This window comes from Cebus imitator, unplaced genomic scaffold (assembly GCF_001604975.1).
Source record: "Cebus imitator isolate Cc_AM_T3 unplaced genomic scaffold, Cebus_imitator-1.0 Scaffold193, whole genome shotgun sequence".
Taxonomy (NCBI): Eukaryota; Metazoa; Chordata; class Mammalia; order Primates; family Cebidae; genus Cebus; species Cebus imitator.
The window spans coordinates 2,789,839-2,811,944 of NW_016107508.1; the positions used below are offsets into that span (position 1 = coordinate 2,789,839).

The 22,106-nt window shown below is 37.4% G+C and overlaps 1 protein-coding gene across 16 annotated transcripts in view; it reads left to right on the plus strand.

Moving 5' to 3' along the window:
* Positions 1 to 22,106, plus strand: part of UNC79 (unc-79 homolog, NALCN channel complex subunit) — a 276,166-nt gene that overhangs the window by 34,969 nt on the left and 219,091 nt on the right. For 10 of the 16 annotated variants that reach the window (XM_037745178.1, XM_017546990.2, XM_037745181.1 and 7 more), the window contains exons 2-5: positions 4,565 to 4,775; positions 5,552 to 5,672; positions 12,928 to 13,232; positions 16,385 to 16,555. The exons of 1 other annotated variant lie outside the window; for it this stretch is intronic. In XM_037745178.1, coding sequence (XP_037601106.1) covers positions 4,619 to 4,775; positions 5,552 to 5,672; positions 12,928 to 13,232; positions 16,385 to 16,555 — 754 coding nt within the window. In that variant the 5' untranslated portion in view covers positions 4,565 to 4,618. Of the gene's footprint in view, positions 1 to 4,564; positions 4,776 to 5,551; positions 5,673 to 11,444; positions 11,463 to 12,927; positions 13,233 to 16,384; positions 16,556 to 22,106 lie in introns of all 16 variants that reach the window. 5 more of the 16 variants (XM_017547000.2, XM_017546992.2, XM_037745180.1 and 2 more) reach the window with 3 other exon arrangements.

Sequence of the window (22,106 nt, forward strand, 5' to 3'; positions counted from 1 at the left end):
AAGCCAGGTGTAGTGTCTCATGCCTGTATTCCCAGCACTTTTAGAGGCTGAGACGTGCGGATCACTTGGCCAGGAGTTTGAGACCAGCCTGGCCAACATGGTGAAACCCTGGCTCTACTAAAAATACAAAATTAGCCAGGCATGGTGGCCAGTGCCTGTAATCCCAGCTGCTGGGGGACTGAGGCAGAAGAATCACATGAGCCTGGGAGATGGAAGTTGCAGTGAGTGGAGATCAGGCACCCCAGCCAGGGAGACAAAGCAAGACTCCCTCTCAAATAAATAAATAAATAAACAAATAAAATAAAATAAATAAATAAACCACAACAGTGCTGGCTCTTGTGTCATGACATTAGGTTGGAAGATAGGCAGGGACTTTGACCACACTAAGGAGGATTTGGGATTTTGTCCTGAAGACAGTGGGCAGCCCGGGAAGGACTCTGAGCAGAGGTTACTGTTTATGATAGTACGAAGCCATTTGTAATTTAAAAAGATCTCTTTGGCTGCTCTGAGGAGAAAGAAGTGGAAAAAGGCAAGAAGAAATCTGGGAACTGTGTTAGGAGACTGTTAGACTTGATCAGGAGATGCTGCTGCTGAGTAATGACAGTGAGGATAAAGAACAGAAGACATTTGGGAGATGTATTTGATAGGATTTAGTGATAGGACTTAGTGATTAGTAGGACTTAGCGATGAATTGGATTAAAGGAGTGAGGTACGGGGGAATAGGGGCTGCCAAGGATGAGTTTTAGAATGCTTTGCTTGAGTGACTTGGTGGATTACACAGATGGTGGAATAGGTTTCTTTCCTGGGGGAAGGGAGATCTAAGAGTCTGTGTTGGACATGTTTTCTTTGAGATATTTATAAGATTACCAAGTAGAGAAATTGAATTGGTGAGGCCTGTTATTCACAAAAGCTACCCATCTGGGATGGAGAGAGACCTTTCAGAGCAGCTGGCCCCTAGAAGGTCCTGACAGCCTTGTGGGTGGATGGGATTGCTTCTGGGGAGAATATCGAGAGAGAGGAACAGAGTCTAGGACTGAACTCTGATGAATTCCAACATTTAGACATCATGCAACAGGGGGAACTGGCAAAGCACTTGAAGAAGGATACATTCCAGGGAGGAAGACCAGGGGAATGTGGGGTCTGGGACGCCAAGGGGAGAGAGTCTTAAGAAGGAGGGAGGGAGGGAAGGATTGACTCTACGGAATGCCCTGAAAGGCCTAGGAAAATGGTAATCAGAAAGTACCCAATGGCCTGGCAATCTGAAGGCTCTAGATGACTGTGGGAAATGGACTCAGTGCAGTGGTGGATGTGGGAGCCAAACTGGAGTGAGTGGAAGGAGGAACAGGAAGTGACAGAGAGGAGAATGTGTGCATAACTCTTTTTTTCCTCTGTCTTTCTTTTCTTTTTTTTTTTTTNCATGCCCCTCAGATCCTTTTGTAGTTCATCCCATTGAACTCCCATACCACCATTTTAACCTTAGTAATCTATTGATCTGGTTTTTTTTTTTTTTTGTTATTATACTTTAAGTTCTGGGGTACATGTGCAGAACATGCAGGTTTGTTACATAGGTATACACGTGCCGACCCTAAAGGGGAATGGAAAAGCAGGAGAGAGGTTTTTTGTTTTCTGTCTACAAGGGAGGTTCTACAATTTGTTCGACTCCTGGTAGGAATGATTTAGCAAAAGAGGAGAGATTAATTACATAGGAGACACACTGATAGATGAAGAGTCCTAGGGAGTGGTAGGATTGGTGTGGATTGGTGTTTGACAGGACGAGATGCTAGTAGGTTTTTGATACCTACTATTTAGTATATGTGGAGTGTGTACCAGGCACTGTGCAAAGTATCCACTCACACAGGAATCACAATAGCACAATAATCACAGTAGCCCTATGAAGTTGATATAATTATCCCCATTTTACAGATGAGGAAACTGAGCTTAAGTGGAGATAGATCCAAGGTCTTAGGTCAGAACTGTTTGATTTCAAAGTTTATGCTCTTAACTCTTACTAATAAGATTTCCTCTGTGATAGTGTATTAGTTTGCTCCAGGTGCCATAAAAGTACCAGAGACTGGGTGGCTGAAACAAGAGAAATTTATTTTCTCACAATTCTGGAGGCTGAAGTCTGAGATAGAGGTGTTGGCAGGTTTGGTTTCTCCTGAGGCCTCCCTCCTTTGCTTGCAGATGGTTGCCTTCTCTCTCTGTCCTCATGCGGCCTTTCCTCTGTGTTCCCACATTTCTGGTATCTCTTATGTGTCCTAATTTTCTCTTAAAAGGACACCAGTCAGATTGGATTAGGGTCCACCGCCGAAACGGCCTCATTTTAACTTAATCACCCTTTTAAAGGCCTTATCTCCAGGTACAGTCACATTTTGAGGTTAAGGTTTCAACATATGAATTCCAAGGGGCACAAAATTCAGTCCGTAACGGACGGCTTTTTAAAGTATAAGGAAAGGGGTGTCCCTGGGGGGAGTTTTGAAGACAGTATAACTATAACTGAAGAGTGTAGAAGAAGGAGCTTACTAGAGAAAGGTAGCCTTAGGGTCAGTTGAGGTCGAAGATCATTCATATATATCTATCGGGCCCAATTATTGGAGTCTCTGCAGCAGCAATCAGGTATATGTGTGAAGTAAAGAGGAACTCTTTGCTTTGGTGAGGCAGCTAGATGCTCACATGAACTTACTAACCAGCCAAATGACCACCTCTCGTGCACAAAATTGAACTGTAAATGAGTTTTGTTCACAATCTTGGCACAATTACAAATTACTTTTGTCAGGGACCTTTTTGACTGCTCTCAAGTCGCTGAAAACGTGGAAATTAAATCTATGACTGCTAAGATTTTGTTGCATTCACCAATGCACAAATTGGCTTGAACATTTTTTTCAATCTGTTCTGTAAATGGTCTTTCATGATTACTTACCACTGTCTTCCTCTTTCTCTATCCTACTTTCTTCCTTTTTTTTTTTCCATCTTCACTTATCAATAATTTATTGAGTACCTACTAGGTGTCTGGCACTAAGGATGAAGAGTCCACATCTGTTGTATGTCTATATGCAGATATATATGTGTATTGTGTACATATATATACAGATATATATAACTCTATATATATCCAAAAGACCTGAGTGATAAATGCTGTTACTAAAGTATTAATTCATGTGTTCATTTAATCCTATGAATATATTGAGTCCCTACTAAGTGCCAAACAGTGTGTTACGATTGGGATAGAGCCATGAGTGATGTACAGTTTCTGCCCTTAAGATATTTACAAACTGATATAGAAAAGTAAACAGGTAAGTACACAGAGACTATGCAATGTGACTTTTGTAAAATGTTAAAAGATCTCAAAGAAAAAAGTGGCTTTCATCTCTGCTTTGCTGTGCATTTTGGATACCTGTGGAAAAGAGCTATTTCTGCATTTTAATGAAACTATAAAAGGAGCATTCATTCATTTCACAAACATTTTGCTTGTAATCGTTGCGTAGTGATGGTTTTATAGCTCTTGAATTATGAGCAAGCCATTGAGTTGGGGGATTTATGACATTTTTCCTCATTTGAACTTATTGTCCACACCCTGTACTGTCATCAACTCCTTTTCTTAGGTGGTAGAATGATTAATGGTATTCCTGAAATACTCCACAGAAACCTGCTGAATATTAAAACTTGAGAAAAGTCACAGTAATGAAGCATTACTGTGACAGTGGGTGAGCAGACAGCTTGTGCTGGCCTAGCATATATGTCAGATATTTGGAACTTGGAACTATGCATTGATTAGGGATTTTCTTGTAATATGATTTTAAAAGTATAATGAATAGCAGATCAAAAAACACTGAGAAGGAAATGGATTTTTGTAGATTATGCAATTGAAGCATTTTCAAGTATCACCTATTTATACTTTATCTCAGGAAAAAAAGTTATTTGCAACCAAATACTTATGGAGTTAATTAAGATAAAGTTTGTAAACTTGTTGCTTTCTTTGGAGCTCATGTGCTACACAAACTCAAGGTATTATTAATCTACAATCTAGACTTATTTCTTTGGGAAAATGCTAACCATGTTATGGAAATAGTTCAGGTAGTGGATGAGAGAAAAGGCAAATCTGATAAATGGTCTATGTAGGATTTCGAATCAGTGATTAACCTGATAGCTGCCGGAAATTGATTTGATGTCAAGCAATGGATGTTCACATTCATGTCAATGTCTCATTCATGTGAACGTCATTTCAGAATCATATTCTAGAGCATGTCATTGTGGAAAGATCACTGGATTGGGATCAGGAAATCTAAGCACTACTCTGGCTCTCCCATTGACTGCCCATGTGCCTCATTTTCCCCCTCTTTAAAAGGAAGTGGTTATGGGAAGAGGTTTCTAAGGTCCTTCCAGTTCTGATATTTTATCGTTCTGTGCTTCTACGTCCCACACCTATCAAAAGTATTTTGCCTTTAAGTTGCTTAAGCCAGCATTTCAGTTAGAATGCATCCAGGAGCTTATTTCCGTGGGCTATTGGGAACAGCAAGGCCTTGCTTCTCCAGGACTTGATATGTCTTCTGTTAACTGCTGACAGTGAGCCATACCACCTAAAAGGCTCCCTTGGTAGCCTTAAAGATTGAAAGGACAAATGGACAGTGTTGAGCACTCTGTGGAAGAGGAGACCAGAGAGACGTTGATCATCATGGCTCCTTGGGATTTGCAAAGAGGAATGACTAGAACGGGGCCCTTCACCACAGCCAGGTCAAAGGTCAGGTCAGGAATGTGGACAATGCTGGTGACTCCAGGTAGGTCTAGGAGGGTAAATAAATCTATTTAGTCCCTCCTGAATCTTGAGAAGATCTGGGCAGCCAAGCTCAGAAAACTATTAGGAAGTCTCCTAATTTATGAAATTCTTTGGAAGAAAAATGTGACACTTATTTTTTACATTTTTATTAGTGCACAATCATTGTATTCTTACTTAACGTTCATCATGTTAATCTACGCTTAACATATTCTCACAGTTAAAGCATTTACTAAACACGTTTTCATGATCACATGTTGAGTTAAAAACCTGACTTCGATTAATACCATTTTGCAATGGACTCCCTATATTTTAGGATTTTTTGAGTGTTGTTGAAAGACCTTTCAGTTTTCTACTTTAGCTTTAGTTAAGCAATATTAAATATAATTCTCTGGTGGCAGAGATTTATATCTATTATTATTTTGTTAATAACAAGCCAGCTTCGGGTGATTAGAAAATGATTTGGAGTACTGCTTTTCTTAGCGATAAAAGCAAGCAATAGATAATTTGTGAATAGGATATTAAGCCAGAAAACTAAGAATAATTTTATGTGCTGAATACAATTAGAGGAAATTAAAAGTTTTTTGTAATTGTTTCTATCGTGGAATTCTATTAAAAATTTACATGTTCCTTAAAATACTGATTAAATTCTTTTATGTAGTCATTTTTAAAAAATGACTGTATGCCTAATACATATTACAAGATGATTCTTCTTTTTCTTTTTCTTCTCCTTCTTCCATTTTTTTTTTTTTTTTTTTTTTTTTTTTTGCTTTTATCTAGTTGCTTCCAAGATCCGGTACTTGCAAGAATATCATAACCGGGTTCTCCACAACATTTATCCTGTACCATCAGGAACAGATATTGCAAACACATTGAAATACTTTTCTCAGACCTTGTTAAGGTAAGCTTTAAAATATCCTCTACTTTGAGAGAATTATTAGGTAGTACTGCTGAATTTATTGGGATCTAAATTTTTATTGAATTGCAAGTTTTAAAGGGCATATGTTTTCTAGTGCTCTGCTAGAAGAGTCTGGACTCAGGTTTTCTGGGTGTATATAGCAAATTAGATCCCAGGCCCAGCTGAAAAAGATTGATTGCCGGGCTACTGCTTGCTTTCCTGCATTGAACATCTTTTCAGAGGATCTTCAAAATGATACAGTTCTATATTTGGCACTAATAGAGAGTGGGATTTTAAAAAGCGCCTACACTGCTTAAAATTAAGAATTGAAAATATTTGTGGTCTAAAAGCGAATCAGAATTATGTGACATTTTAGATTCATCATTAGTATTTGCTATTTCCCTAAATGTAATATACAGTGATCATAGTTATTTTTAATCTGTGTAACACTTCAAGTATTCAACATGCTTTGCCTTGATATGAATTTCTGTGAAGGACAAGGAAAAAAAAATAGGACTCTTTTTCTCTTGTCTGCTTTTACTGTAAGATATAGATAGGTGGGTCCTATTTGCTCCACGTATCTGATTAAGAAAACAGAGCAAACAAAGATGAACTGTTCAAGTAAAGGCTCAGTTGTTTTGGGAAATAACATTGAAGAAGTCAGAAGAACACCTTGTGTTCCATTAAATTCCAAGATGTGATTTCTTCCATTACCACAATCTTCTCACTTCACATCTGATTTTGGCAACACATAAATTGGCTTGGTACTGTTTCTTTTAGCTGTACAGCGGCAAAAATTTTGCTAGACAGGTATTAGGAGAACAGAAAGTTAGAAAGACTAGTGACGCTGGAGTTTCTAGCAGTTGAAGGCTTTGCCATGGGCATACTGAATGCTTTGTGGATGGAAGCTTCATGCAATCAAATCAGCTATGAATCTTCTGCAGTCCTCCTCTCTCTCAGTTCTTATTTTTTGAAATATCTTTCCTTCTTTAGAGTTCTTAGTGATCCTGTTCTATATTGAAGGGATTCTGCTTATCAGATTTGTACATTTCATACTTGCATGGTAAGGTTAGGACCTCTTATAGGATATTTTCCTTCTTCTCAAATTGTTGTAGAATAATTAGCCCAATTTTCATAGTGATCATCAGATAAATTTATAAATCAAGGCATCCAATTCTATTTTCTTAAATTCTCCTTTTGTCTTTGAGGTCCAAGTTCTTAATGGGAAACAGTTTCCGTTATGACAAATTCGGCAAGTTTTCAAAGTAGAAGACACTTTTCAGTAGGAAGCATGTTGAATTCCATGTGCCAGGAAGCTGTAACATCCCAGTTGGCACTTCACAGCTTGTTGCTTGGGTCTTAGTAATTGTGCCCAAAAGTTAATGAATTTAAAATATTGAAAAGTTATGCTTGCAAGACATGAGGATTCCATTTTCTTGAGCAGTGGACCATTAGAATATGATCATAGGTAATAGCATTTTAGTGGTGAAACTGGTTTTAAGGTAGTTTGTTCAAGTGGCTTGTTGGAAAAGATTCTATGCATCTGAGCTGAGTTCATTTTCAAAGGGAGGCAACACCACCATCTACTGCTAATGGTAATAGTAACAATTACAATCATTATTATAGCAATACTATCTTATAAAATTAGTAATTATACATGCCAAACACTGTTCTAAGAACTTTAAATGTGTTATCTCATTTAATCCCTTATTATAAGTCTATGAGATGAGTGTACCATTATACCCATTTAACTGATAATAAAACTAAGGAAGAGTGGTTAAATACATTGCTCAAGTTTACTTATCTAATAAGTGTTCAGGATTTGACCCTAATTGACATCACATGCTCTCCACAATTATGCTATACTGCTTCTTCTTAGGACTATTATTTATCATATTACAGGGACACTTCTTTAAGTAAAAACTTGGCTTGGCCTTTGGGAATGCCAGCATTCATTATGAGTCCCCGGACTAGTTTTGGCTCACTTGGAGATTAAAGGAAGTGCTTAGCACAAAGATTTGCCATCTTCCCAGAAGTTAAATAGAGCTGTACTGAGATAATGTGGACAGCATTTCAATTCCCAGATGTTTCAGTTCTATTTTGCACTTGGTGATTAGTTCTGGCTAGCAGGTCAGAGCAGAACTGATAGGCTGTGGTGAACAGGACATACACACAGAGTGGGAGTAAGAAAGCAAACACTGGGAAGGCAACATGTCCTGGGTTGGTCCAGGTTCAACTGCTGGGCTGAACTCAGATCGTTTTCTTTTGCCTACCCCAGCTTTTTTTTTTTTAATCTAGAAGTACAGAACCATTGATACATACATCCATAAGAACTGTATTTGTAATTCTTCGTTTTACTTATGCTATTAGAAAGTTCAAGACAGCTGGGTATGGTGGCTGGCATCTAATAATCCCGGCAACTTGGGAGGCTGAGTTGGCAGATTAAATGAAGTGCTTAGCACCAAGATTTGTCATCTTTTCAGAATTTAAGTGGAGCTGTACTGAGATAATGTTAGAGAACAGAAGTATCAAACTTGAAGTTTGAGACCAGATGGAAGGTTGAGATCAGCCTGGGCACAAGTAAGACCCCATCTCTAAAAAAAAATTCTTTTAAAAATTAGCCAGGTGTGATGGCATGCACCTTTAGTCCAAGCTCCTTGGAGGCTGAAGCAGGAGGATTGCTTGAGTCTAGGAGTTTGAAGTTGCAGTGAGCCTTGACTGCACCACTGTACTCCAGCCTGGGTGACAGAGCGGGATCCTATCTCTTAAATAAATAAATAAATTCCGAGACAAATAAGATGGCCTAAGTATTTGGTGTCCAAGATTATTGGCAGTAAGATTTTCTACTACAACCAAGATTTCCTACTGCAAAATTATTATATATTGTTTAATATCATTAAAGCATTTAATATGATCTTTATATTCAGAAGCACGTCTTGCTTTCAGAACTCAGGCTCTTGGGGAAAAAAACAAGAAGAAAGAATTAGAGATGAATCCTCTCAAAGTAACTCTTTGTCTTTCTATTTGAATGTTCTCAATGAAGTTAAAATGATTATTTTTTGGTTAAATTATGCAACTTCAAATTTCAGCAGCTTCATCTGAGTCAGGGTTGTATTTTTGGAGCAATAGTTCACTGGTATTTGTGCATGCATATAACTCTCACTGATTTCAGTAGAGCTTTGTATCTATTTCAAAAGGCAGACATGCCGGGCGCGGTGGCTCAAGCCTGTAATCCCAGCACTTTGGGAGGCCGAGGCAGGTGGATCACGAGGTCAAGAGATCGAGACCATCCTGGTCAACATGGTGAAACCCTGTCTCTACTAAAAATACAAAACATTAGCTGGGCATGGTGGCACGTGCCTGTAATCCCAGCTACTCAGGAGGTTGAGGCAGGAGAATTGCCTGAACCCAGGAGGCGGAGGTTGCGGTGAGCCGAGATCGTGCCATTGCACTCCAGCCTGGGTAACAAGAGCGAAACTCCGTCTCAAAAAACAAACAAAAAAAAAAAGGCAGAAATTAGCTTAGACATTTAACTTCAATTAATGTAATCCGTAGGAGGGGAGAGATTATATGTTACTATAGTTGACTATAAAATCAATTAAAGAGTCCACATATGTCCACTTAACTCATAATTAGACTCAAATTAGTGTTCATGGACGTTCCTTAAACTCTAGTAGTAGAAGGTGAGCCCTGTGTGTTGTTCAGCTTGCTAGCGCTGGTGACTGGAGTGATGTTTGATCTAGAGAAGGGGATCAGTAAGTGTTTGTTGAATTGAATTGACTTTAGTTCAATTGGAATCCTTCTACAGCATTTACTTAATCTAGTAGTGACCTGGGGTCTTACTAAAGTTACATCTGAGTGCCAAGTTGTACTCATTTTAATTTAGCAGATACCTAAGTTCGGTAGTGAGCACACATTTTACATGCAACTTCATGGTTGAGTTTTTTGTTTGCTTTTAGCATTAGAAGCAACTACCAGAATCATCTAGTTTAATCCCCACTCACTGCTACATGGGAGGAAGTCTGTTCTTTTTATATTGGAAGCATTCTGTGGCCATATTTTCAACAATGAAGGTCTTTAAGAATCTTGCCTTTTACCTGGCAGGACACTTAACGTAAAGGATCCTAGTCCTCTTCCTATGTCAAACATTCTTTTGGAATTTCTTCCCCTAGATCTCTCTTCTGGTGCTGTTCAGGCTGCTATCATGTAAAATTTTTTAACAAAATCATTACATTTGGGGAAAGCTGCTTGCTGCTATTTAAAAAATGCCTAATATGCTTTAAAAATGGATTCTAGACTCAGCATAATAATATTAATTAAATTGTAATTTCCAATTGCTTAGGAAGAATATATGTATATATAGATATATCCATCAAATTAAGTACATGGAGTAGCTTTAGAACATAGCATAATGAGGTAAATTTTGTTTAGTACACATATTCAACGTAAATGTCAACATTCCTAATCTTATAGGAAGTTTATTTGAAATACTAATTTTCTGTGCTATACATACCTCAGGGCAACTTCTCATCTTTCCTCACACCAACAGAGGTCTTCCTCTCCTGATTTTGAAAGTCAATGTTTGATAAAGAGAATCTCAGGAGGAAAAAGGAAAGGTGAAAAGCTGGCCGCTGGGTCAAACTCTTCTGAGCAGGGCATTCTTAATATTCATTTTGGTTGGGTCTGCAGAACTCTGGGAAATAATTTCAGGTGGGGAAAATGGTTTTATCAACTCCCAGGTTAGGCAGTTTGGTTGGGGAAATACTTTTTTTTGTTGTTTTTTTCCTCTAAATAAACTTCACAAAACATCATAAAATCACAGTGCATTGTACATTTATTCATGAGCCCTTCTTAAGTTTTTCCACAAATGAAAACATTTCCTTACATTGAGACATGAATGGTAATATAAAACTGGTTTCATGGATGACTCATTTTCAGCCATTTTTTTTCTCAACCTCACCGAATTCTCAAATCTAAGGGCAGTGAGAGAGAAGTTGTACTGTTTTCATGCTGACATTCTTCCCTCCCTGCATGTATGAAGCTGTTGTTGCTATCATTTGGGAACTCCACGTATTCAGGAAGGGAAAAATATCAAAGTAGAGTCTCCAAAGTATTTGTTAGCTTACATTACACTTTGGAAAAAAGCTATGGTATATTTGAAAACATAATGTGTTTATTTCCCCTACCAAGAAGTTTGATCAGAGCATTGCTCTTAAAGGATAGCATTAATTTATGGTATTCAGCTATTTTTATTTTCTAAGGCAAAATATTGTTCTCCTTATACCACTTCTGTAAGATCCACATTTTGTAATTTTGAAATGATGCCAATAGTTGGCTAATTTAGGGCTGAAGTCTGGGAAATAATATGTCTGACTTATAGCCATTGTGATTCTAGAGGAGTTTTCAGTGGGATTAGACTCCTACAGGATTAAAACAGACTTTTGGTGACTGGGTTTATCAAGAATATAACATTAATAAAGGTGGTATTCTTAGGAGTAATTGAGTAATGTGAGAAAAGTATGAAGTCTGATGAACAATCTGATGGCATTTATAATAGATACAGTCAAGTGGTAACTGGAATGTTGATATTATCCCATTGTAAAGTATAAGCTTACAAAGTCAAATACATCACACACAAAAAAGGTAAATTAAATCCCTTTAAAGTACAAAAAATACACCAAATCTTAAGTTATTTATTGATAAGAAGTATTACATAAGTATTCTGAAATTATTTTTATTATTATCAATTGTTTTCCCCTGGACATTGGGTAACAGAAGACAAAGGAAATCGAGGTAAATTAGGCACATGGAAAATACAAAGCATGTAGTCATTTTTCTTACATTGTAACATATTTTGCACTAAGAGTAAATAAAAATAAATGCAAACTTGATATAGCAAGCATGCTTGACACTAACCAATTCTTCACATCACTGTAAAACTGTAAATGTAATAGAATTAACTAAAAGCTTAGTAATCTTTGATGCACATAGAGCAACTGTAAAACAAGGTTATTTTTATATAATGAAACATTTATAAACTGTTATCTACTTGGACTAACATATAAGTGTACTATATAAAAGCACTTTGCAAGTGCGCAGATATTATCATTCTAATGTATAGCTATTGTCTTTAATGCTAAATAGTATAAACTAATTTCATAAAACCTAAACAGCTGGCTAAGCAGTAATTTCTTTTATTTTTAAATTAACAACTTTTCTGCTTTATCGCTTTTACCAAAAGGTTTTTTATTTTAAAATTAAGGCTAAAAGAAAACCAATTTATTTTTAGAATTTATTTTTATTCCCATTAATTTTTTTAACTTTCTAAATTATCTTTCCTTTAGTTTTTAGTGAGTTTTGTTGAATAATAATGTAAGTAGCAGCAGTAATACATGAAATCTTACTGTATGACGTGCAGCCATATGACAGATACTGCTTGCTTAGTCGTTAGAATTTTGAAGGTAGCTATTTAATAAAATGTTTCCTTCCCAACATGCAAAATTTAAAAAATACACATAAATAACCATTATCATTAGCTCACAAACATATGCTACGGACCATCAACTATATATTATTTTATAGCTTTTCCAATGTAGTTTAGCTAACATTTTAGAAATATGTATTATTTCTAAATTCATATGCCTGTTTAAACTTCATTATCTCAAATGATACTGACAGAATGTCATGAAACAGTATCATAATATACATATAGACATTATTTTGATGCAATAAACATGTGATTTTTAAGACTTTCTTAATAAACACACATGTTTATTCTTTGCTGAAACATGTTTCTGCAAGTGCCATACCTATATTTTGCAAGTTCCTATTTACCTGATGAAGACAGTCTTGCTGAAAACGTCTTTTCCTTTGAAAGCTCCTTGTAATTAGGAATGAGCCCTTACTCATTAGACAAAGCCATTGTTTTTTCTTCCAGGAAACCTTTCCTTCACCAAATTGCTAAACTGTAAAACATGGGTTTGGCACTGAAACATGCATTTTTATATTTTTGCTCCTTACTAACCAGATAACACATGAGATGCAATGAAACTTCCACAAAGTAAACCTCGTATTATTGGTACCTCTGAGCACGAAGCTATGTGACCAGTACTAGATTGGTAGACCCTGCTGGCGTGGCAATTGCATCTTATGTGGAATGTATCTGGTGTTTTATTATTTGTTTTAGAGTGTCATTTCAATGTAATGTGCTGTTCTTTGTGTCTTTGTTGTCTCTTTTTTTTCTTTGTCCCCCCAACAGCATTTTGTCCCGCACAGGGAAGAAGGAAAACCAAGATGCCTCCAATTTGACAGTGCCCATGACCATGTGTCTTTTTCCTGTGCCATTCCCACTCACCCCATCTCTAAGACCGCAGGTCAGTTCCATCAACCCTACTGTTACTCGCTCCCTCCTTTACAGCGTCCTGCGAGATGCTCCCTCAGAACGCGGCCCGCAAAGTCGTGATGCTCAGTTGTCAGACTACCCTTCTTTGGACTACCAAGGCCTCTACGTGACTTTGGTGACTCTCCTGGATCTAGTTCCTTTACTACAGCACGGCCAACACGGTGAGTACTTAGCTGAAACCTTTGGAAATGTACACGGATACTTATGAATGTATATGATGCTGAGCAAGGGGCTTGGAGATGGTCGCTATTGTTATCAATCACCTGAAAGGGCTTTGTGTGGCTAGAAACAACACTACACTGAAACTTCATTATGGTGCTTCCCATACTATCATTTTATACTGTTTTATTGCCAGAAGGATGTTATCCAAGTGTGGTATTCTCGGAGAATGGGCTGGAGAAAGGAGAAAGACATATAACAAGAAATTTTCTCTTCTTTCTTGATCAGTTATCATGAGGACTCTTGTTGAAATTATGAGTGGGGAGATAAGATTTTAAAACTCATGCCCAGAAAATTAAGAAGTGGAACTTGAAGAGCAGACTATAATCCACTGACTAATTCTGTGATTTTTGAGGGAGCAAATCACAGAAATTCTCTAGGACCCATTTTTTCCTGTCTTTAAAGTAAGGAGGTTGGATGAGAAGTAGTCTCTAAGAACTCCTCCAAATGTAAATAACAATCAATAGTTATTACAAAATGTTGTACCAAAATGTAGACATAGTATATTGTGGCACTGTATGCTGTATTCAGCATATGGTATTAATGGTGCTATGTGCTGTTTGCAGTATGTGTGCAATATATTATATTAGTGGCACTTAGAAGTTTAAGAGCCTGCTTATTTTCTTAACACTTCCCCCTTTCTACTCTGTGTCCTTATTCAGTTTCATTATATTGCTTGCTTACCAGCTTCTCCTAACCCATAAAAATGAGAGAATCAAATGAAAAGCAATGCAATAAGAAAAGAGATTTTTGCAGATAATGAACTTTAAAACAGTAGTTGTCTTAACTTCAAAGCGCTGCTCATTTGGTCCCTGGAAGTATGATAACCAAAGTTTCACTGTACAGAAAAATTGGAATTTTGGAAAATGAGTGGGTAGTGGGGGTTATTTTGTCTTTTAGTTATGGCTAACTCCCCTAAGAGAATTCTCGATGCTTTATTTCATACAATGTGTTCCTAATTTTAAAAGTTTAAAAATCTACTGAGATAAAAATGAAATAATGATTTTTGGACTTGTTTTTTCTTATATTTACAATTCTGTGTTATAGTGCATGTAAAAGGCATAGAAATTTGTAAAGTTGCTTATTCTATAATTCTGTAGCCGTCTTAAGCCTAGCCACTTTCACTATGATCCTCTGTCAGCTCCGAACTTAAATGTGAGGATTCTGAACATAAGACTGCCAGAGCTGACTGTGGTGATGAGCTTGTCAGTGCTTCTCCTTTGTGACGACCGGTCCTGAACTCACTTGGGACCTACCTGGTCCTGGGTTTGGTCCAGTGTGTTAAGGGAGCTGCCATTATCTTCAAAGCCCCTTGATTAAGATAAAGACATTAAATTTGGTAAATTGCAATCTGTATAATTGCAGTTAATGTGTAGATTGTGACGATTTCAGGGGAGATGATTTGTATTTTTGCTCTTATACCTACAGCTGTTTTGTGACTTTGTGACATTGTTATTTAGCTATGGTTTTCTTGTTCTGCATGATAGCTTAGATGGTAGGAAAAAACTCAATAGATAGTTCTAATGAATGGTTCAGAGAAACAGCACAGCATTGTTTCTTGAAGCATGGTCTGAAAAACGTCAGAATCACCGAGGGAGTTTGTAACATGGAATTCTGGTTCTTGGGACTTCTTACTAAGAATCACTGAGGGGTGGGACCTGAGGATCTGAATTTTTAGCAAGATCCTGTGGCTGCTTCTTTTGCACAGACTTTGAGAGCCACTGCACTGAGACTGGAGGCTGTGTCCTCCCATTGGTCTGGGTGGAGTACAGGAAGAGCACAAGGCAACGGTTTTGCCGTAGTTCAACTGCTAATTCTCAGGTGATCCTGGGCAATCACCTGTCTCCAGACCTCAGGTTTCTTATATGAGAAATACTCCAGTTGGGCTCCTTTCAGTGCTAATGGTTTGTAGTTAAGCTAAAAGGCTCAACGAAAGCAGCTGAGACATCTTGTAGGCACAGCCTCGGTTAATTCTTAAATAACTGTGGATTTTCCATTTCAGTTGTTTGAGCTCAAGGTTGTCTGACCGTGGCTCTCTAGCATGCACTGTGGCCACATCCTCTCTGTTGTTAGCTGATGTGCCTGTTGAGATGGCATATTACTTCTAATGACAATCAGAAATAACGTTAGGAATCAAAATAACGCTAAGAAGATACATCTGCTGCAAAATAAAGTCTAGTACTTTTCTGTTATAATGAATGCAAAAGTGATCAAACTCTTCATCATTAAAGCTTGGCTGATGGCCTATATTTTGGGAAGTCCAGAAATGTAGAAGTGTACGTTCAGTGTAATGGGATTTGGCCTACATGCATTCTAAAGCTAAATAGTTATGGTTTTGTTGCATTGCCTTTATTTTTATTCTTGTGCAGGTAATAATAATAGTAACTGTTAATATTAATAACAGCTAATATTTGTGGAGCACACATTATGTGCTACGCTAAGGACTTTACATTTATTTCGTTTAAACCTCCTAACAATCCTTCTAATGAAGTGAGGTAGGTATTGTTACTATCCATGATTAAAGATGTTGTTAGAAAGATTATTATGAGGTAGGACTTCCTCCCATGATTATTGATGACCCAATGCACAGGGTTATGTAGCACCAGCTTAAGGCTTCCCTTGTTTGGTGCTTGCTGAATCTGCTGCCCTGCTGGAGGTTGCTGATTACCTCATTGCCTGACACTCCAGATGGTGTGATTGATGTAACAGAAATAGTCTGGTTTTATTTCTGACCCTGCCCTTGATTTTTCTGAAACTTCCATTGGGCAAATCATCTAATTTCTTGTGCCTCAGTTATCTTTTGTAGAACGTAGTAATACGAATACCAAGTATTATTGAAGATTGAGAAGATGTGAAGGAAAAATACATGTAATGGATATTTATATTTCTTAACATATTCATTCATCAGTCATTTATTGACCAACTACTGTATACGTAGTACCCTAGTTAAACATTATGTTTCCTAATACTTAATAGGAAGGGAGCACTAGTTGCTTACAATTTAAACCAGTTCATTACAGCTTAAAATGTAAAGTTAGCATATTTTGTTAATTGTGAAATATTCAGTGACTGATTACTCAATTTTGTTTTGTAGATCTTGGACAGTCGATATTTTATACAACTACATGTTTGCTACCTTTTCTCAATGATGATATTCTGAGTACTTTGCCCTACACGATGATATCAACGTTAGCTACCTTTCCACCATTTCTGCACAAGGATATTATTGAATATCTTAGCACATCTTTTCTACCAATGGCTATATGTAAGTCCAATCTTACCTAATACTAGATTATTTTTATGTAGTATATGAATGGAAATTGCTTTTGCTGTTATAGGCTCTAGGTTTTCAAGATTATAATGGAATCTCTTGATATATACATGAGCTATGATTTAAATTCAGTCACTTTAGTGTGGATGTTATGGTGGAAACCAAAGAAATGAAAAGCATTAGGCCTTAGAATTATTTTATTCAGATAGTTTGATCTTATAGAATAGAAAAATAGAACATAGAAAGGCAATCTAGATTTCCTGTGTATAAATTACCATATCTTTTGCCACTTTAGAAAAAAGATGGGAAAAGTATTGCCTTAGATGTAGAAATTCCTATCTTTTGCCTCTGAAGGCAGTGGGATGTGATAGAAAGAGAATTAGATAGTCAGGATGTGCAGATTCTGGTCCCAGCTCTGCCTCTAATCTGGGCAGCTCACATAGTCAAAACTTCATCTACGGAATGACAAGCCTATTAGCTTTCCCTTGTAGAGGTATCGTGATGATAAAGTGAGTTGAAATTTATGAAAAAAGCTAAAGCCTGGAAGTCACATGCAATGTGTGATTATAAACATAAAACTGATGTGAACCCTGTTTTAATTCTGTAGACTTAATCTTTCAGGCCTTCCAGACATGAGCACAAAGAGAGAAAAAAAAGTTGCATTGTGGTTTTTATGATCAAAATCATTTTCAAGTATTTTTTAAAGAAATGGATTATAGGGGCCGGGTGCGGTGGCTCACGCCTGTAATCCCAGCACTTTGGGAGGCCAAGGCAGGTGGATCACGAGGTCAAGAGATCGAGACCATCCTGGTCAGCATGGTGAAACCCCGTCTCTACTAAAAATACAAAACGTTAGCTGGGCATGGTGGCGCGTGCCTGTAATCCCAGCTACTGAGGAGGTTGAGGCAGGAGAGTTGCCTGAATCCAGGAGGCGGAGGTTGCGGTGAGCCGAGATCATGCCATTGCACTCCAGCCTGGGTAACAAGAGTGAAACTCAGCCTCAAAAAAAAAAAAAAAAAAAAAAAAAAGAAATGGATTATGGATTAATCTGTGTTTTAGTAGGGAATCTGAAAAGGTTGTGGGTTTAGGAGTCAAACATCTGGATTCAAATCATAGCTCTTCCACCTAGTAGCTATATGACCTTACGCAAATTACTTAACTTTGTTTCTTTTCTATAAAATAATAATAATAATGATAATGATAGCTGCCTCATAAAGTTGTGGGATAATTAAGATGGTTAACTTGGAACATTGGTAAAATGCTAGCACAATGCCTGGTATGCAATAAGTGTCAGCTTGCTTCTCCCCTCTCAACTCTTGCTTTAGAAAAATACTTTGGTTGTTTATGTTCCTCCTCATGACTATCATTCACATTTTAATTTTATGTATTTATGATCTTATTAAAGTTGTTGCTCTGTAATAACAATTGGTAACCATATATATCTTTTGAACTATATTTCCTTTATTTTACAATCAAGTTTAATGTTAGCTATGGAATTGTACTTTTCATGTCTTTCAGCAAAGAGTTTGACTTCTGCCTAAATTATATAGCAATCAAAAAAATTAGCAGACTGATCTTCCTTCCTTCCTTCCTTCCTTCTTTCCTTCCTTCCTTCCTTCCTTCCTTGCTTCCTCCCTTCCTACCTCCCTCCTTTCCTTCTTCCTTTCTTCTTTCTTTCTTTACTTTTTTGAGATGGAGTGACAGTCTTATCATGGAGTGCAGTGATGCAATCTTGACTTACTGTAACCTCCGCCTCCTGGGTTCAAGCGATTCTCCTGCCTTACCCTCCCGAATAGCTGGGACTACAGGTGTGAGCCATCATGCCTGGCTAATTTTTGTATTTTTAGTAGAGATGGGGTTTTGCCATGTTGGCCAAGCTGGTCTCGAACTCCTGACCTCAGGTGACCCACCCTCCGTGGCCTCCCAAGTGCTGGGTTTACAGGCGTGAGCCACCGTGCCTGGCTTCCTGCCTTCCTTTCTCCCTTCCTCCCTTCCTCTCTCTTTCTCTGTCTCTCTCTCTCTCTCTTTTTTGAAATTATGATCAGTCTGCTAATTTTTTTGAATTGCAATATAATTTAGGCAGAAGTCAAACTTTTTGCTGAAGTCAAACTCTTTATTCTGTTGCCTGGGCTGGAATGCAGTGGCACAATCATAGCTTGCTGCAGCCTCAAACTCCTCGGCTTAAGTAGTGATCCTTTTGCCCTAGGCTCCCAAGTAGGGTGCGAAGGCCTCCACCACCATGCCCAGCTAATTAAAAAAATTTTTTTTCCAGAGGTAGGGTCTTGCTATGTTTCCCAGGTTGATCTTGAACTCCTGGCCTCAAGTGACCCTCTTGCCTCAGCCTCCCAAGGAACTGGGAGGTGGTGGTGGGACTAATGAGGAGGCTGTATCTTTATAATAATCAATCTAATTCATGAAATCCCTCCTTCTTCAGAACAAGTTAATAATTATGGGAGAGGTGTTGAAAATATCAGGCCTCTGAAGTTACATTTAAGATTGATCAAGTATTGTGATAGCTGGCAATTTGTTTCTTTACACTTGATTGTTAATTTCTACTTAATTAGAAATATAGGTCCCAAAACATGCCACGTAGTATTTTAGAATTCTTACTTACATAAATATACAAACCTTGGCAACTGAGAATAAAATAGTAAGTTGAGTTTACAAAATTTGTGTATATTTTCTTGTTTATTAGTGGAGTAACTTGGCATTTATTTGAAGGTCTGAACAAGTCACTTAATGTCCCCAAGGTCCCATTTCTTTCAATCATAAAGAAGGACTTTTAAACGAATGTTCAGTCTTGAAGTTTCTTTCTGGCATGCTACTTTGAGTTTAAGTAACATCAGTATTATTTTGTGTTAAGAGGTACATATGTCCTCTAACTCAATTGTTGGCCTGCTTCATGTGTTTATTTTGTTGCTCTGGATTTATTCTCTTAGCTTTGACTTTCCTTTCTCATAATCATTCCTGTGGTTCAATAATAGCCAATATTTGTCATCTTTTTTTTTAATTTTAATTTTTTTTCGAGATGGAGTTTTGCTCTTGTTGCCCAGGCTGGAGTGCAATGGCTTAACCTCAGCTCACCACAACCTCTGCCTCCCAGGTTCAAGCGAGTCTCCTGCCTCAGCCTCCCAAGTAGCTGGGATTACAGGCATGCGCCACCATGCCCGGCTAATTTTGTGTTTTTAGTAGAGATGGGAGTTCTCCATATTGGTCAGGCTGGTCTTGAACTCCTGATCTCAGGTGATCCACCCACCTTGGCCTCCCCAGTGCTGAGATTACAGGCGTGAGCCACCATGCCCGGCCTGTCATCTTTAAATTTTTGAAAATAAATTGTAGTAGCAACTTTTATAGCCAAATTTGGTTACACCATTCAGGTGTTTCCTTTGGACTTGTTATTTCATGAGTATACAAAGGCACAGATCCAAAGCTAGAAGGATATAGTTTCAGATTAATCATGTTAAAATGGACTGATATGAGAATGTGTGTCTGTGTGTGGTATCCACATTTTTCTATTTTTTTGTAGTTGTTTCTATTTTTTTTAGTTGTGACCAAAACAAGACAAGAGCATTTAACTTCTTGCAGAATATTTTTATTTCAGGACTGAGATGTTAGGATGAAGGATGTTGTACTTCCTGACTACTTGATAAAGTCTTTAAGACAAAATGGCTTTTTATCTCTTTGGTGTGGTGTTCCTAATGGCAGATGGAAAACATGAACAGCTTTTCAGGTGCAAAATGATTCTGTTATTAAGGACCTAGAAGATAAAGCTCTGATCTTTGAAGTGGACCTAAGGAGGTATTGCAGCTCTTCAGATTAAGAGGCTGGCATGTATATCAGAGATTTCCTCCTTACCATCTTTGTCAATAAACCAAATGCTGGACTTTTATTTTAGAATGAGTCTTTTTAACGTTCTGCAGAGCTAACTTCAACTTATTTATTATGAAATTTTCCTTTAGCATACTTTTCTTTTTAACTCCTTCCATAAATAAAATATATTTCTCTTTATTCCAAATGTACTCAGTATGCATTGTTTATAAAAAATATATTAAAGGAGTTACTAAGAATTGAGAAAGCCATTTGCATGTCGCCATGGAAACCTCTCTTTTTCCAATAAAGGATCTGTGATTTGTGGACTGAATAGAAATATGGATGTTTAGAAGATGATACTTTAGCAGAGAAGAGAAAGAGCTGATTTCAAGTGAACATTAATTGATTCAGGCTATGTTATTGTAAAGATAATAATAAAGTTGAATAGTTATATCAGCTTAATAATTGTTCAAGATTATTCTAACATATCCTTGTATCCTAGACTGTTCATCTCATCCAGTTTCCTTTCCACCCTAAGTTTTCTCAAAAAGTCATTTACCTTCAGGGAAAATAAAGGTTCATTTAAATCTTAAAGGCATTATCTTAAAGACAATTGTGTGACTTAATTGACTATCTGGTTCCAGACCATTGACCCTGGATCAGTTTTTGTTCTATTCCTACTACTACAGAGGGTGTGTGTTATGTTTCTATGACTTTCCAAAGACTAATAGCATGTAGAAAAAAACAGTAAAAATGCAAAATGGTGGTATTTAAATAACCTTTAATATATGAAGTCTGTTTTATTAGCTATTGGTTGTTTTTCTAAGGTAGGTTTCCCTGTATCCTCTGAGAGTTTTATTGCTGAGTCATGGGAAATGTTTTGAAATAGAAATTCCAGAAGAGCTGAGTTATAATCCTTCAACTGTTGGCAAATCTAACCTCATGGAACTTTAGTTTCCTTAGCTGTAAAATGGTGATTAAAAATAACTTCCTGTGTCTACCTCCCATGCTTGTTGTGAAGACCATAGGATAATGTATGATGATAGTCTTTAAATATCATGTGATGTTATGCAAGTGTATATCAGGCCAAATGCTTAGTCAAATCACAGACATGTCAAATCCCATTTCAACTTATTCCAATACACCGATGAAATTCACACATTGACCTGAAATGTTATCATCTTAAATATGATTTGAGGTAAGAGGCCATCGGCTGGGGCTTGGGAATTTTTTCTTCTAGAGTTTGTTGTATAATAACGATAATTATTGTAGCAGTTTTTGAACTCATAGAATCTGACAGAACACTTCCACAGTGTTGATGGGCATCCTGATGCTGACTTTTCATGAATCTACCATTCTGCAAATATTTTAATGCTGCATAGGCTTCCAGGTCACATTGTCTTGGTCTTCCCTTTATGTTTAACTGATAATGCCCTTCTGAAGAGACATGCTTAAACCCTATCTCATGGAACACAATTACCTCTGCTCACACAAGCAGGGGACCTGCGTAGAGGTGAGACCACTTGTTAATCCAGGCAGTGCAGTCTGGCAGAGTACAGGAAATGGTTCTGTCACATTGAAAAACTAACACCATAATGTGTTTCTTCCTTCCAGATGGCTCCTTTACTTTTACACTTTAGACAAGTAGAAGGCCAGTGGAATCCATTTCAATATATTCCCATTCAGGCCACTTCTCACCACCAGCTCTCGTTGGGACCAGTCCAGTAGCTTCTGA